The following is a 15,494-nucleotide window of genomic DNA, read 5'->3' as shown; positions in this document are numbered from 1 at the left end:
TAAGTGTACTAAGGCTCGCCTTAGTATGCTGGGTGTACGCTTGTGTACGTTGGGCATACTAATGTGTGACATCCCTATTTTCACGGCCAGAAAAGACCGATTTTGTTTATTCTTTATAAAAATCAGAGTACCTCTTTTAATAAAAATGTTGCGGAATTTGTTCCCAGTAAAACATGATAAATACGTTATCAAAGCATTTCTGAAGAAATGTATTTTTATTCATTTTAAAACATTTGGGATGTCATTGTCAATACAGAAACATAAGCATAAACAGAACTTACATTCATTATTACTAGTGATTTATATCTCCTTAATCTCTCAGTGTAATGTAACTTCATATCAACACATGTGATATAAATAAGCTGAGTGGGTCAGCTTGGGAAATTTGGTGAGTACATAGGGTTTTCAACCCACTATAGTATAATTATTATGTTTAAACATTCAAGCAATCAACCCAATTACCCATCCCCATTATCTTCTTTACTCTTTAGGATCTATCCTAAGAGTCATCTATCTTGCATTCATTTATTCCGAGGTCCCTTGCTTCTAGGGTTATAGGACTGGCACTAAATCCATAGCTGCCAATACTTGTTCATAAAGCACTAATTCCATAGCTGCAATAGTTTATTCATCGGGTACTAAATCCATAACTACCAGTGTTTATCTAATAGGTACTAAGTCCATAGCTACCACTTCCTAATAGGTACTAAGTCCATAGCTATCAGTGTTTATCTAGTAGGTACTAAGTCCATAGCTACCAATTCCTAACAGGTACTAAGTCCATAGCTACCAGTGCTTATCTAGTAGGTACTAAGTCCATAGCTACCAATTCCTGATAGGTACTAAGTCCATAGCTACCAGTGTTTGTCTAATAGGCACTAAATCCATAGTTGTCGGTGTTATTTATTAGGCACTAAGTCTATAGGTGCTTATGTTTACTCACATCATCTTTTCTATCCCATCATTCATCTACCCATGTCATCCCCAACATATTTGTATATATAAAATACGTATACAGTTTAAATCATCTAAAACATATATAAAAACGTTCATCCAGCATAGACAACAAGTATTCAGATAATATGCACACATAGCACGTAGTTTATATAAAATACTTCATATTTATGTGTAAGATGAAAGTAATTGCGCACTCGCAACACATAATATATATAAATACTTCATATATATGTGTAAGATGAAAGTAACTATGCACTCACTTGAAAAGATGGTGATTCCAAACTCAAACAGTGCTTCGCTTCTTAAAAATAATCTCCTTCGACGAAACGTAGTTTTATTACCACTAGAGTTTAGTCTATTATTCGTCGAGACTAATTAATAGTCTAGCTATTATTACTATTATATAAGCGTTAAACAATACTTATATAACCCATAATAATAGCTCAAGTACTTATTATAAGTTCCTAATAACGTTGCTATAATTGAATAAAAGGTATATTAGATATAGTATAGGCGTAGCTCACTTACAACGGGTTTTTATTAAAAACCGGGCTTTGCTGGAGCAGCGTTTCCAAGTCGAAAGCTTTTCTTCTCGGAGCCGTTGGGCGCTCCGGGGCTTTCTTCTCGTGCTAGGGAGGTTTCCTAGACTTGGGAGGGGTTTAGTGAGGTTAGAGAGAAGTTAGAGAGAGAAATAATGGCTTATGGTGTGATGAAATTATGAAGCGTTCATCTCTTATTTATAGGAATTTTATAGTAAAGTAGTCTCCAAGCTTCGTCCGTATCTTCCGCGTACGAGCTCCGTTTTCTACGTTCTTTATATCCACGCATTGGTATTTACGAGTACTACAACTTTCATTTAGACCCCGTCGGCTAATTCTCCTTCTATCTCAGATTTACAAAAACTGTATCGAATTCGCCGCGCTCGAAAAGTGGAGACTAAGCTTCGTCCATAACTTTCGCATACAATCTCCGTTTTTGACGATATTTATATCCACGCGTTGGTATTTAAGAGTACTACAACTTTCATTAAGACCCCGTTGGCTAATTCTCAATCTATCTCGAATTTACAAAACTGTATCGAATTTGCCGCGCTCGAAAAGTAGAGACTAAGCTTCGTCCATAACTTTCGCATACGAGCTCCGTTTTTGACATTATTTATATCCACGCATAGGTAAAAATAAAATCTACAACTTTCCTTTTTACTCAGTCGGCTAATTCTCGACCGATCTTAAATTTAACAGTAGGAGGTAATTACACTATTAAATGTTCGCGTAAAATTCATAACTTTACATACGGACTCCGTTTTCGTCCGTCTTTTTGTTGTTGAGTTCCTATTAATGAGATATTAAACTCTCATTTAGGTCGCGTAAACCAAAAACCGCTCGAACTAAAATTCGAGTTTTGGGCCATGCACCGCTATGTCAAATCTTAGAAAAATCATAACTTCCTCATACGAAGTCAGATTTGGGCGTTCTTTTTATGGACACTCTCGGTTTAACATTTTCTTTGACTTTTGTTTAGATAGCTAAGGCTAAAATTTACTCTATCATAAATTCAATATTTACGCTTCCCGGTGCCGTGCCGGTTCTGTCGCGAAACTTCGACGAGTCATAACTCCTTCGTTATAACTCGGATTTCGACGCTCTTTATATGTTTGAAAACCTTGTAACATATACTAAAACTTGGTTAAGATTATTTATTCTAAATAATCTTTTGCCTAAAAGTCATTTTCGACCCCTATTATCTCTAAATTGACTAGCTCGGATCTACGGGAGTTACATAATGTCAGGGTGAAAACCCTAATATTTAGGGTTTGGGGCCTATATAAGCAACATGATGAGCATCAAACCTCCCTTACCTCAGCCTCCACAAATTACATTCGTCCTCCCCAAACCCTAGCCTTTCCTTTGTGTGTTTAAGCTTATTTGGTGTATCCTTGAGTGCTTTAAGAGGAAGGTATTGCATCAAAGTGTTGGAGAAGAAGATCAAGCTTGTAGATCTAAAGTTAACATGTGCTTAAGAAGCTCCAGAAGTTATAAAGTTTCAAACTTTATGCATATATGTATAGATCTCATCATTTTACTTTATTAGAAGCATTTCTTGTCCCAAAAGCCATAAGGTGGTGCATGTTGTGTTTTGGACGAAAAGGGTTGTCCTTCTAGACTCTTGAAGGGACCTTGAGTGATAAAAATGAGGTTCCATTAGCTGTATATGTCCCATGCATGGAGAAATAAGGTCTTAATGGATTAAGATCAAACATTAAGAACTTTATGGACGTCCAAAGTGATAAAGTTCATGACTTTATGGATCCTAAGCATGTTAGGTCTCTGGATCTGAAGTTTGGGCTTAAGTGCTTAAGACATTAAGCACTTAATAAGGTTTTGGCAAACTGTTGAGTTCGCCTAGCATAAATCCAGTACGCCCATTATACTAGGTCAACCACACCGATGGTGGTCAACATCTGGTCGAGTACACCCCGTGTACCAAAGGAGTACGCCCCGCGTACGTCCTCTGTTGGGCCTTTATCAAATGGGCTTCAAATTTGGGTTGCTTATGGACTAAATGGAATTGGGCCTTTGCTGGACTTTGTAAATAAGATGTTTTGGGCCTGGTAATGATAGTGGATCATGGGGTGAGGCCCAATTTAGTAAACTGGGCCGATAACGGGCTTTTTATGTGGACTTTCAAGTTAAGGACTGGGTATTTGGGACTTGGCCCAATAAAGAGAATGGACTTAATGAATGGTGTGGACATTTAGTCAAGAAGGTTATTTTGGGTATTAACTTGGTGTTTATTGTGTAATAGTTTGGGATTCCTAGCAAGACAACAGTAAGAGATTTACAGTATTTCAGCACTACTAGCGAGATGAGTTATCCTTACTATATCAACAGGGTCTAAGGTGCTAAGGCCGACCCTTTATGGTTTGTATCCGGTTATGGCATGGTATGTTGATTGGTTTACATCCTGGTAGTTAGGATGAGGTTATGTTTATGTTTAGTGACCTGGTTAGGTCGGTGTCCTGGTTATAGAATGTTGCTATGCTATATGATCTGTTAGATCAGTTTGATTGTTATATATGTATGCCATCGTATGATAGTTATGTGCACATGTTTGTTTTGATTTGGGATGGGTTGAGGCGGTCCTGCTTTATGCTGAAGGCCAACATACCTAGGGCAGACCAGATAAACTACAAACCTGAATGGGTATGGTAGTTAGACCAAAGGCCCGAAGAGCGGTCCGGATAGGCTGAAGGCCCTGAGAGTCGGTCCAGACATGTCGAAGGTTCAGAGAGCGGTCCAGATAGACTGAAGGTCTGCGAGACGGTCCAGTCAGGCTGAAGGCTTATTATGCATGTTGTTTTGTATTTGTTGATATGATATGGTTATGGTTATATGAGGATGGTATTTTGGGGGTAGCTCACTAAGCTTTCGGGCTTACAGTTTCAGTTTGTTGTTTCAGGTACTTCTGGTGATCGTGGGAAGGCGAATGCATGCTCGTACCGTTTCTCTTGCTATTATGATTTTATGATTTGATACCAGGATACTCTGATATTTATTATTTTGAAAACAAACTATGTAATGTTAAATGGTTTTAAGTGTTTTGAAAAAGTTTAAATTTGGCATGATTTTTATGGGTGTTACAAGTTGGGTATCAGAGCCTTGGTTTGAGTGAATTGGAGTAACATTCGTGTGAATCCAGTCTCAAATCAAGGAAAGATTTTCAAAATGATTTTTAAATGGTTTTCAAAATAAGTAAAGGGTGATGCAGGGTGTACGATCAGCCGGAGCCAGTAAGTAGACCCCAAAATACCATATAGTTATTTGATTGTGTGATATGTTAGAACAACATGCTAGAACTAGGACAAGGATCTTCAGAAAATTGCATGATAGAATTGCCTGAATACATGATGCCTGCTAGCCTAGGGTTGTCCTTATATGAGATTGACATCATTACTGTAGTTGCTTGTGTATGTGTCACAACTATACATAATTAAGATCTTATAGCCCGAGAATTGTTCTTATTGATTATGGCTTAGGGTAGGATCCGATATTCGAAAGTTTATAGAGTCCAACGTTATGTATGGTTAGCATACACCAGTGCTGCAGGGGTTGGTGGAAGCCTCATGGATGAGTGAGGTTGAGCGACCACCATATGCATGCATATTGTTAGGGTGTTGTGATGTTACTTGAGACAAATATGGGTGGGTGTGGAAAGTAGTATGGGCCTGTACTACTGAAAGCGTAGGACCCATACGCGTAGCAAGGAAGTCACAACCCCTAGGGTTTAGTCGGGAGTTGGTTCCCATTTATTTATGCGGATTGTCTGATATCTTCATGTTATATTTTCAGTATGGTGGTTACGAGGCATTTTGTGTCCGGATCAGGATCAGGGCAGGGTGATCAAGAGGCCCTAACAGCGCCTGAGGTTATTGGCCAAGAGGGTCCAGTGTTGACAGAGGATCGAGTCGGGGAGATCATCCGCGAGGAGGTGGTCGAGATTGTCCGGGGATAGATTCTGGAGTTGTTTGGGTCTATTAAGACCGTTATGATGGAGTACTTCGATGAAAGATACACAACCCTTGCAAAGACGACTACTGCTGCAGCTGCATAAGCTGTAACAATGGCATGAGGAGGAGTAGGAACCAATCGAGGCTTCTAGTACATGGACTTTGATAACACGAAGCCCCCTACTTTTCATGGGACTCAGGACCCCATAAAGGTTATGAGGTGGGTTTCTGATGTGGATGGATGTTTCTTTACTTGCTCGTGTCCTACTTACTAGAAGGTAAGGTGTGCTCTGAACCTGCTTAGGTCCCGGGCCAAGGATTGGTGAAGATTGACGACAGGGTCATACACTGATGATCAAAGAGTTGTTGTTACTTGGGAGCAGTTCAGGGATATGTTCTGTGCCCCATACATTCCACAGGTTGAGTGGGAACGATTGGTTCAGGAGTTTTTGAGTTTGAGACAGGATGGGAAGTTGGTGATAGAGATCACTCGTATGTTCACAGAGAGTGCGGTGTTCTACCTAGAGTTTGCTTCCGAGTAGGCTCAGATGACTCGTTATTTGAGCATGCTCAAGACCAACATTAGACAATTTGTGTCTACCCAGCGATGTGATACTCTGCTGGAGCTACAGGAAGCCGCTAGGCGGCGTGAGTTGGAGATTGAGTTGTAGTTGAGGGAGCAGCGGTAGTCCCCGACACAGTCTCAGTCGGCGCTGAAGCGGTCTAAGACCGCTGATTCTAGGACCGGGGGTCAGCAGAGCCGCACTTGTGGAAAGTGTGGCAAGGGTCACTTTAGAGTTTGTCGAGTGGGTAGTTGGTGCCACAAGTGTGGCAAGGAGGGGCACTATGCTAGGGACTATCGCAGTCCGCCTATTTCCTGCCAATAAAGGAAACATATAAAATGGAAAAGCTGACAGATCTACATAAAGGATGTTATGAGATTACATGGCGTGCCAATATCTATTATCTCTAACATATCAGTTTCTCCACCTGATATGTTAAGTATGCTTTAGACATTTTCATTTCCTTCTTAAAATATGAGGTACTATAAAGTATGATGGAATTGAGGAAGGAACGAAATGCTTCATAATATTAGAATGAAAAAAAGTAGTTTGTTTTGTTTATGATGGAATGGACTGGAGTATAAACCGATTTCTGTTTATGTAATTTTTAATAACATAAATACTTTAGTAAACTCATAACACTAACAATATATATATTTTTGGAGTAAGGGACAATTATTGAAAAAGATAGTTACACGGGGACGAAATATGCGAGGAAAAAAATATTTGGGATCAAAATTGTTATATTATATTAGCAAAGTGAGTACTTTATGACTCATAATAGCAATGTATTCATATTTTCTTTCCAATAACAAGAATATACTTCAAAATTGTTATATCAACAAAGTGACGGCTTTATGACTCATAATAGTAACGTATTCATATTTTCTTTCCAATAACAACAATATACTTGCCACAATGTTTTAAAAACTACCAATAAAGTCAATATCATACTTATTTTTTTAATAGCAACATACTTGAGATAACGGTTTAAAAAGTTACCAACAAGGTCATATATGATTTCTTGATTCGATATACCTTTACGTTTCCAATTGATAAAATTAAGAGAGAGAGAGAGAGAGAGGGTTATACAATTCTTATTTGTTTTTATTGCAGATTACATTGGTTCTGCAGTCCATGGCGAAACTGTAGGGAAAGTGACAAAGGTCAATGGCTTCATTTTGGTATGTATACAATCATTTCTTTCCAGGTGTCCTACTGTGAAAGACAAATTCATGCTTTCATTCATCCTGGGGCATATGACGTTTGTTGACACTCCTTGAGTTTTATTAATTCTGTTGCCAATATCTATTATTTTGTAGATGGCATGATTATTTATACATTTTGTTGATGAATTTTCATGTAAAATTTGTATCTAATGTTTGAAATTCAAAGTTCTATTTATTTTAGTTAAAAAAAACTTTTTAATTCTAAAATAATGCACCGAACAAAAAAACAGTTTTCTTTGAATTATTCACGAATACCAACATTTACATAAAACTCATTTGTAAAGGGCAATTTTTTTGACAAAACTGTAATTTTGGTCTTTGTGGCTTGTAAAAAACTTTGGATAGGGTCCAAAAAGTTTTCGACTTATATGGAAGTTCCAAAATCATTTTTTTTTTGGTTTTGGTTTTGGTCCTAAAAAACTTAAAAAGATTGTTATATCCTTCTTAATTTATTTCTTATATTTTTAAATTTATTTTAATTAAAAAAAGATTATTTATCCTACCCACACCCTACCGGTGCCTCATCTTCTCTCTCTCTCTATATATATATATATATATATATATATATATATATATATATATATATATATATATATATATATATATATATATATATCTTTCTCTCTAGAGTCGAAGCTCCCAAAGGCTCCGAGTACAAAAAAAAAAAATTGAAGCCGTTTTCTTCTTCTGAATCAAATCGACATGTGCAAGTATGAAGTCTGGTTCATTAGCAACCTAAAAAAAATATTGACCCTTATTTTATTCTTCTTTTTCTTCTTCCTCTTTTCTAATTTACAGGTTTGAGAAAAAGGAAAAAAAGACGAACAACTCTAGAGATGTTGATTTCGTGGTTGAAGGAAAATGGGCCCTAGAAAAGCTAGTAATGTTTCCTGGTGGGGATGAAACTTTGTGAATAAAGGTTGTTGGTGGTGGTTTACAGTGATAGATTGATGCATTTTTTCCTTCTCATAGAAATCGCACAAGTGTGTGTATGTGTGTGTTCATCTTCAAAACTCATCGTCTGCTTCTTCTTTTGTGGTTTTTCAGTGAACCACACAAGCTAGTAGAGTCATAGCTTTTTATATAAGGAAAAACAACAGTAAATTGATTGTCGGATTATCGGATCAGATTTAAGATCTCAAAAGAAGTTTTGATATTCAAGATCCTAGAAACAGTTCTTGATGATGGCTCTCATTCTTCGTCTTCATATTTCAACATGGCTCTCATTCTTCGTCTGCTTCTTCTTTTGTTAACAGTGAGGGGGGTTTATTATTTTATAAATATATAAATACTTAAATTAATAAATAAAATAGAAAAAACAAATGCAAAGAGTAAAAGAGTCCTTTCAAATTGCTTAGGGACCAAAACCAAAGGGAATTATTGATTTTGGATCATCTACGCAAATCGAAAACTTTTTGGATCAAATCCAAAGTTTTTTGAATACCACAGGGACAAGGGGGGGGGGGGGGGTTAACCGGTTGAGTGATAAGGTTGGGTGGGGTAGAATTTTATTTTTATTATTTTCTAAATATTTAAATATTTAAATTAATAAATAAAATAGAAAAAACAAATGCAAAGAGTAAAAGAGTCCTTTCAAATTGCTTAGGGACCAAAACCAAAGGGAATTATTGATTTTGGATCATCTATGCAAATCGAAAACTTTTTGGATCAAATCCAAAGTTTTTTGAATACCACAGGGACAAGGGGGGGGGGGGGGGGGTTAACCGGTTGAGTGATAAGGTTGGGTGGGGCAGAATTTTATTTTTATTATTTTCTAAATATTTAAATATTTAAATTAATAAATAAAATAGAAAAAACAAATGCAAAGAGTAAAAGAGTCCTTTCAAATTGCTTAGGGACCAAAACCAAAGGGAATTATTGATTTTGTATCATGCAAATCGAAAACTTTTTGGACCAAATCCAAAGTTTTTTAAATATTACAGGGACAAATGGTATGGACCTATTCAATGTATCAAAAAAAAAAACATTTTGCTTTACAATTCATATCCATGCCAATCGTATGGATGAACTTCATCTATTTATCATTGTTAGACCATATAGAAGTTTATAGATAAAAAATGCCACTAAATATTAATTAAAAACCAAAACTTATTTGAGTTATTTATTTAAAAACAACATCAACTATAAATATATAATTTTATTGTATACTAGATGCAGAAATTCATATAATTTAGTTGATATATAAATTCATTGTTATTGTATATCCCTCAACACTTATATGGCATCAATATGTGTTTCATGTTACAAATAGCTTATATATGTAACAATATGAGATTTAATTACTATTTTAAGTGTAACATGAATACGTTGCCCTTTTCTATTTCTTTTATTTCCATTTTATTTTTTAATCAACTCATTTTATAAATAAATAAATAAATAAATAAAATTACAAAAATCCAAACAAAAACAGCTATATATACACATAATTTTCAATAAATAAATAAAATTACAAAAATCCAAATAAAAACAGCTATATGTACACATAATTTTTAAAAAAGGTATTAATATAAAATTTGGTTTACCAAAATAAAAATTAAAAGAAAAAAAAATATACAAAACAAAAAGAAGTTTCTTGGACCGAGAGACAACAAGACGACTCCGTCTATTTCAAAGTCCACCCATTCACATTTTCGTAGAAGTTCATAAGCTTTTCTAAATTTACTCAGACCAAGTTTCAATCTTGAATCTAACCAACAATTCTGCGAATTACCTGTTGCTTCATAATCCAATTTCTCCACAAATTGGGTTCTGATACTGATGGCTGGTCGTTTTGATCCTAATCCCTTTGACGAAGGAGATGAAGTGAATCCATTTGCTGTAAGTCGTGAATCTTATTCGAATCAACTTATTGCGTCTCATTTAACGCTTGATTCAATGTTGTTTCTTTGAGTTTTGTTAAGTAATTTTTGAGTTCATACCCTTTATGCTTCAGTCTAGGGTTTGTTTCGTTATTTCGTTTGCTTAATTTGTTTCGAGATTGAAATTAGGGTGTGATCGACTGACTTCTATTATTTTATAGTTTTTGGATCTGATTTAGTTTCTGCAACCTCTTGCTTTGTTTACATATGTGCAAATTACAATAAATGGCAACATACATTCATTAGATTAGTTGCTAAAACTCTGTACTTGGTAAGTTTAATAAATAAAATTGTTACATTTCTGTAACGATTTTGGAAAGTTGAGTGGTTTCTATAAGGGTTATATGCATGATATGGTAATGTACTTCCATTTATTTGTAAATTTACCCACTTATATAAATATTATTTTGTTTTTTTATGACATTGATATAAGGGTTAAATGCATGATATGGTAATATCATTGTTTTAGTAATAATGATTCTTATACGTATTCAGGGAGAACAAGCGGGAGGAAAAGCAGCCGGAAAGTCAAACTATGGTGGAGGCCCGTTTTACACGACTGTAAGGCCCAATTTTTTATTTTTTTTATTTTTATTTTTGGTGTATGGAATATCGACGATTAAAAAATATTTAAGAAAATGGAAGGAATAAATAAATGAGGGAAAACTTGTAAAAGGTTAGGACTTGATGTGGAAAGTCTCGTTTTCTTGATTTTTTGTGTTAAGTCTTTCTTTCTGTATTAAGTCAGTAAGAAGCATCCATATACAACTTATGAGATTAAGTTGTGTCCTTTTTAAATTTAAAAATGAAAAAGAAACAAAGTTTGTTGGTTGGGTTTTTTGCAGAGTGTTCCTTCGGCTACAAACTCTAGGCTTTCGCCTCTTCCCCACGAGCCTGCGGATTTCTATGATCGTACTGCACCGGTTGACATTCCACTTGATTCAGCTGCAGTAAGCTCAACTTTAGATTTTATGAATTCATTTGTCACACATGAAATGACATCTTGTATTGTGTTGTGTTTGGTCTGTTTTTTGACATGACATAACAAGAAATGTTGTACTGTGGTTGATTTTGATTGTGTTTGACATGAGTGACAAAACATGTTGTACTGTGTTTGACATGACATAACAACACATGTTGTACTGTGTTTGACATGACATAACAGAACATGTTGTACTGTGTTTGACATAACATAACAACACATGTTGTACTGTGTTTGTCATGACATAACAGAACATGTTGTACTGTGTTTGACATAACATAACAACACATGTTGTACTGTGTTTGACATGACATAACAGAACATGTTGTACTGTGTTTGACATAACATAACAACACATGTTGTACTGTGTTTGTCATGACATAACAGAACATGTACTGTGTTTGACATGACATGCTGTATTGTGTTTGACATGACATGACATGCTGTACTGCTTTTGGTATGTTGGTGTGTATTTCACATGACATGACATGTTGTACTGTGTTTGGTGTGTATTAGACTGCTACTAAATGTCAGTGGGACAAAAGGTGAACAATTTTTTGTCCCAACCAAAAAAAGTTGGAACAAGGTAGGACAGGGACTCGCTCTCGATCTCATCGTTTGTGAAAAAGACGTGAATACCCTCTGTATCTTTATGATCGAAAAAAGCCCTAGAAAGTTTGTGTGTAAGTAAATCGACTAATTGTTGGCCCTAACTCTTACCCTCTATGGAAATGTGTGTTGAAGGATCTGAAGAAAAAAGAGAGAGAGCTGCAAAGTAGGGAAGCTGATTTGAGGAAGAGAGAAGAGGTACTTGTTAATTTCTTTACGTTTGGTTTAGGGTTAAATGCGTAATTTTGCTAATAACGTTTCATGTTTTTCCTAGTTTATGCAACAAAATGGTTTTTTAGATGAAATATGCAACCACGTTTAATTATTTATTTCATAAATTCTTTTTACACGAATAAAATGTGTAATTCTTTGATTTTGTAGATAGTAAAACGCAAAGAAGAGGCAGCTGCTCGAGGTAACATATCCTCTTTATATCTTTGTCTCATAAATGAAAAAGGACAAAATACAAAAAAATAAATAAAAGGATAATCATGTACATTCACCATTTTATCAATTTAGTCTGTGAACTATTATTTTTAAGGATTATTATAATAATAGTCTAGTGGCTAAATTCATAAAAAAAAAAAAAAAATCAAAGGCTAATATAAGATAAAATGGTGAAATTATGAAGGTTGTGGTTTTTTGTATTTTGGGAAAAATGTTTCTTTACACTGTCAAAAAAAAGTATAATGGTTAAATCACTACAAAAGGAGTAATTATGCTACCTTTTCAACAAGTAGTTATTTAAATTAAGGGTAGAATAGTCATTTGAGTAATATTGTTGTTTCAGCTGGTATTGTTCTTGAGGAGAAGAATTGGCCACCTTTTTTCCCAATTATTCATCATGATATAGCAAATGAGATACCAATTCATCTACAGAAATTACAATATGTTGCATTCACAACATACTTGGGTATGTTTTTATTTATTTGCTCATACTTTTTGGAAAAATTATTTTTTTATTCAGAAGATGATTGTACACTTGAGGAAATGGAAGAAAAAATATATAAATAAATAAGGGGATATTTATTAAATCGTTCTTTCTGCATTAAACCAAAAAGAAACACACACACACACGCACATATATACATATATATATATATATATATATATATATATATATATATATATATATATATATATTGTTATTAACTTTTTATTGAATTGCAATAAGTAAAAAAGAAAATCACATCAAAAATCATATTTTCAATCTTTAACATAATCAGAAACAACATATTCTTTTTATTATTATTATTATTATTATTATTATTATTATTATTATACTATTCTATTAAAACATAACAATTATAATATGTAAAATTGTAAATTAGTTATTTGTAAACATTTAGACGGTTGAGGGTTTTTTCAGAAAAATGGACAAAGTTGAGGGTTTATTCGGAAAAAAATGATAAAATATATAGTCCTTTTCATGAAAAAAATAAAGATGAGGTTTAATCCTGTAAAAACACAAAATATAAGGTCTTTTATGAGATTAACCCTTAATTATAACTTAACTTTTAATAATATTTTTTGTTATGAAAATTACTAAAATTGCAGTGACTAATAATCTAAAATAATTTATGGCAATCAGGATTAGTTCTTTGCCTTGTTTGGAACATTGTGGCTACAACAACAGCATGGATCAAAGGAGAAGGTTCGTGTTAATTTATTATTATTCTAATTTTTATTTTTAATATCTTTACTACTAAAACATTTGTTAGAGATTTATTGTAATTCTAATTTTTATTTTCTTTTTATTTCAGATCCAACGATTTGGTTTCTTGCTCTTATCTACTTCATATCAGGGGTCCCGGGCGCCTATGTGTTGTGGTATCGTCCACTTTATCGTGCTTTTAGGTCAATTCTCTCTCTTAATCTTCTTTATCAAATAAGGGCATATTCGTAAAAAGTCACAACTCAATGTGAAAAAAAAAAAAATCTCATTTTCATGTTTTTTTTTAATGAACTTAAAGAAACAATCATTTACTATTTCTTAACAAATCACACCTTCTCTTTTGCAGGAGCGAAAGTGCGTTCAAGTTCACTTGGTTTTTCCTATTTTACTTGGTAAGTCATTTTAGTTTTTTCTTCAGGGGCATTATGGTCTTTTTACGTTTTTCCATCAACTTCTTCATGTTTCTTTCTCCAGATTCACATAGCTTTTGTCATCTTTGCCGCTGTTGCTCCTCCAGTTGTCTTCAAAGGAAAATCTCTCGCGTAATCTCCTTATCTTCCTATTTTTAACATAATAATAACAATATTACTAATATACCCTTTTGTAATCTTCATTTATAATTTTTTTTCCCTTTTAAAAACAGTGGTATCCTACCAGCTGTTGATCTTGTTGGAGACCATGCTTTGGTTGGGGTAAGTTCCTTGATGCAAGAAATAGCAACATACTTTTATTTTTAAAATTATTATTACAACATTTTACTTTAAAAGAATTAAAGTAGGATGCTATGTAGTAAACAAATTAATGAAAATACATTGCTATTTTCCATTGTACTAATGACATCCATTTTTTGTTTAGATCTTCTACTTTGTTGGATTCGGTTTATTCTGTCTAGAATCTCTGCTCAGCATCTGGGTTATCCAGGTCAGATTTCTCATTGCTTTTCCTATTTTGCCCTTGCGGAAAGAAAAAAAAAGGTTTGAAACTTAAGGGTATACATGTCATTGTGCAGCAAGTATTCATGTATTTCCGAGGCAGTGGGAAGGCTGCTGAGTTAAGACGTGAAGCTGCTAGAACTGCTGTACGAGCAGCAATATGACCATATCGCCCCTATCATTTCAACAGTTTTTTTTTTTTTTTTTTTTTTTTTTTTTTCTCTAATGGATTAATGTCAAGATTTGTTGTTTGTTTTTTGAAAAAGTATAGAAAGATGATGGTAGATTTGTATCTGTAAATCTTTTAGTTGTTTACAAGTGATGGTTTTGTTTATTGGCATTCTATTTCTGAGGATTACTTTTACAATTGCTAAACTTTATATTTCAGGTTATTGTTATAAAATTTCTTAAACATCAAAATATCTTATTTACCCAACTTAATTTCTAAATATCTTATTTACCCTTAATAAAATTTCTAAATATCATATTTACCCTTCATAAAATTTCAAAGTATCATATATATCATTTCTAAACATCAAAATATCGTATATGTTTTTCTTAAATATCAAAATATCGTATATGCATTTTTTAAACATCAAAATATCAATGATAATATCTAAAATACCCTCCATCTATAACATGATAATAATCAACAACAAAAACTAAACAATCAAAATATACATTTCATATAGAGGGCTGAAAATGGATCTTTTTATTTGTCAAGAGAGCGACATTCCAACTATTTAAAGCAACAATTTAGAAGTTCAAATTCCATTATTATAGATATAAGGATAATATGGTTAATATTTTTAATTATTATAATAATTCTAAGGTATAAAATCTAATTATAAAATATTAAAAACATTATAAAAAAGGATTTGGGCAAAAATGATATTTTGAAGGTTTACGAAGGGCAAATATGTTATTGAGAAATTAAGTTGGGCAAATATGATATTTTGAAGTTTAAGAGGGGCATATATGAAATTCTCCTTTTTATATATATATATATATATATATATATATATATATATATATATATATATATATATATATATATATATATATATATATATATATATATATATACTAACTCGGATGTTTTGTTTCAGTGAACAAAATGTTCAAGTTGCTTACTTTTGATAGTATTTTATTACAAAAATA

At 33.5% G+C, this 15,494-nt stretch overlaps 1 protein-coding gene across 1 annotated transcript; it reads left to right on the top strand.

The window, feature by feature from the left end:
- Nucleotides 1-9,898: 9,898 nt before the first annotated feature.
- On the top strand, nucleotides 9,899-14,667 carry LOC145046285 (secretory carrier-associated membrane protein 3-like). The gene is made up of 13 exons (XM_078994579.1): nucleotides 9,899-10,094; nucleotides 10,631-10,696; nucleotides 10,981-11,085; nucleotides 11,862-11,924; nucleotides 12,108-12,141; nucleotides 12,517-12,639; nucleotides 13,318-13,380; nucleotides 13,490-13,583; nucleotides 13,748-13,793; nucleotides 13,876-13,943; nucleotides 14,045-14,093; nucleotides 14,257-14,322; nucleotides 14,411-14,667. Exons 1-13 carry the CDS (start codon nucleotides 10,035-10,037, stop codon nucleotides 14,495-14,497), a joined length of 924 nt encoding a protein of 307 aa, XP_078850705.1. The 5' UTR covers nucleotides 9,899-10,034; the 3' UTR covers nucleotides 14,498-14,667.
- Nucleotides 14,668-15,494: the final 827 nt, after the last annotated feature.

The sequence above is a fragment of the Lactuca saligna genome, chromosome 1 (genome assembly GCF_052625555.1).
Source record: "Lactuca saligna cultivar CGN05327 chromosome 1, ASM5262555v1, whole genome shotgun sequence".
NCBI lineage: Eukaryota > Viridiplantae > Streptophyta > Magnoliopsida > Asterales > Asteraceae > Lactuca > Lactuca saligna.
Note: the sequence above shows the minus strand (reverse complement) of the source record. Positions and strands in the feature narration are given on the sequence as shown.

Bases quoted from the DNA above. Each gene is read 5' to 3' on its own strand.
- LOC145046285 (XM_078994579.1), top strand. From the start codon at position 10,035: ATGGCTGGTCGTTTTGATCCTAATCCCTTTGACGAAGGAGATGAAGTG. The intron at 10,095-10,630 runs GTAAGTCGTGAA...ATACGTATTCAG, and splicing joins ATGAAGTGAATCCATTTGCT to GGAGAACAAGCGGGAGGAAA. The intron at 13,794-13,875 runs GTAAGTCATTTT...TTCTTTCTCCAG, and splicing joins GGTTTTTCCTATTTTACTTG to ATTCACATAGCTTTTGTCAT.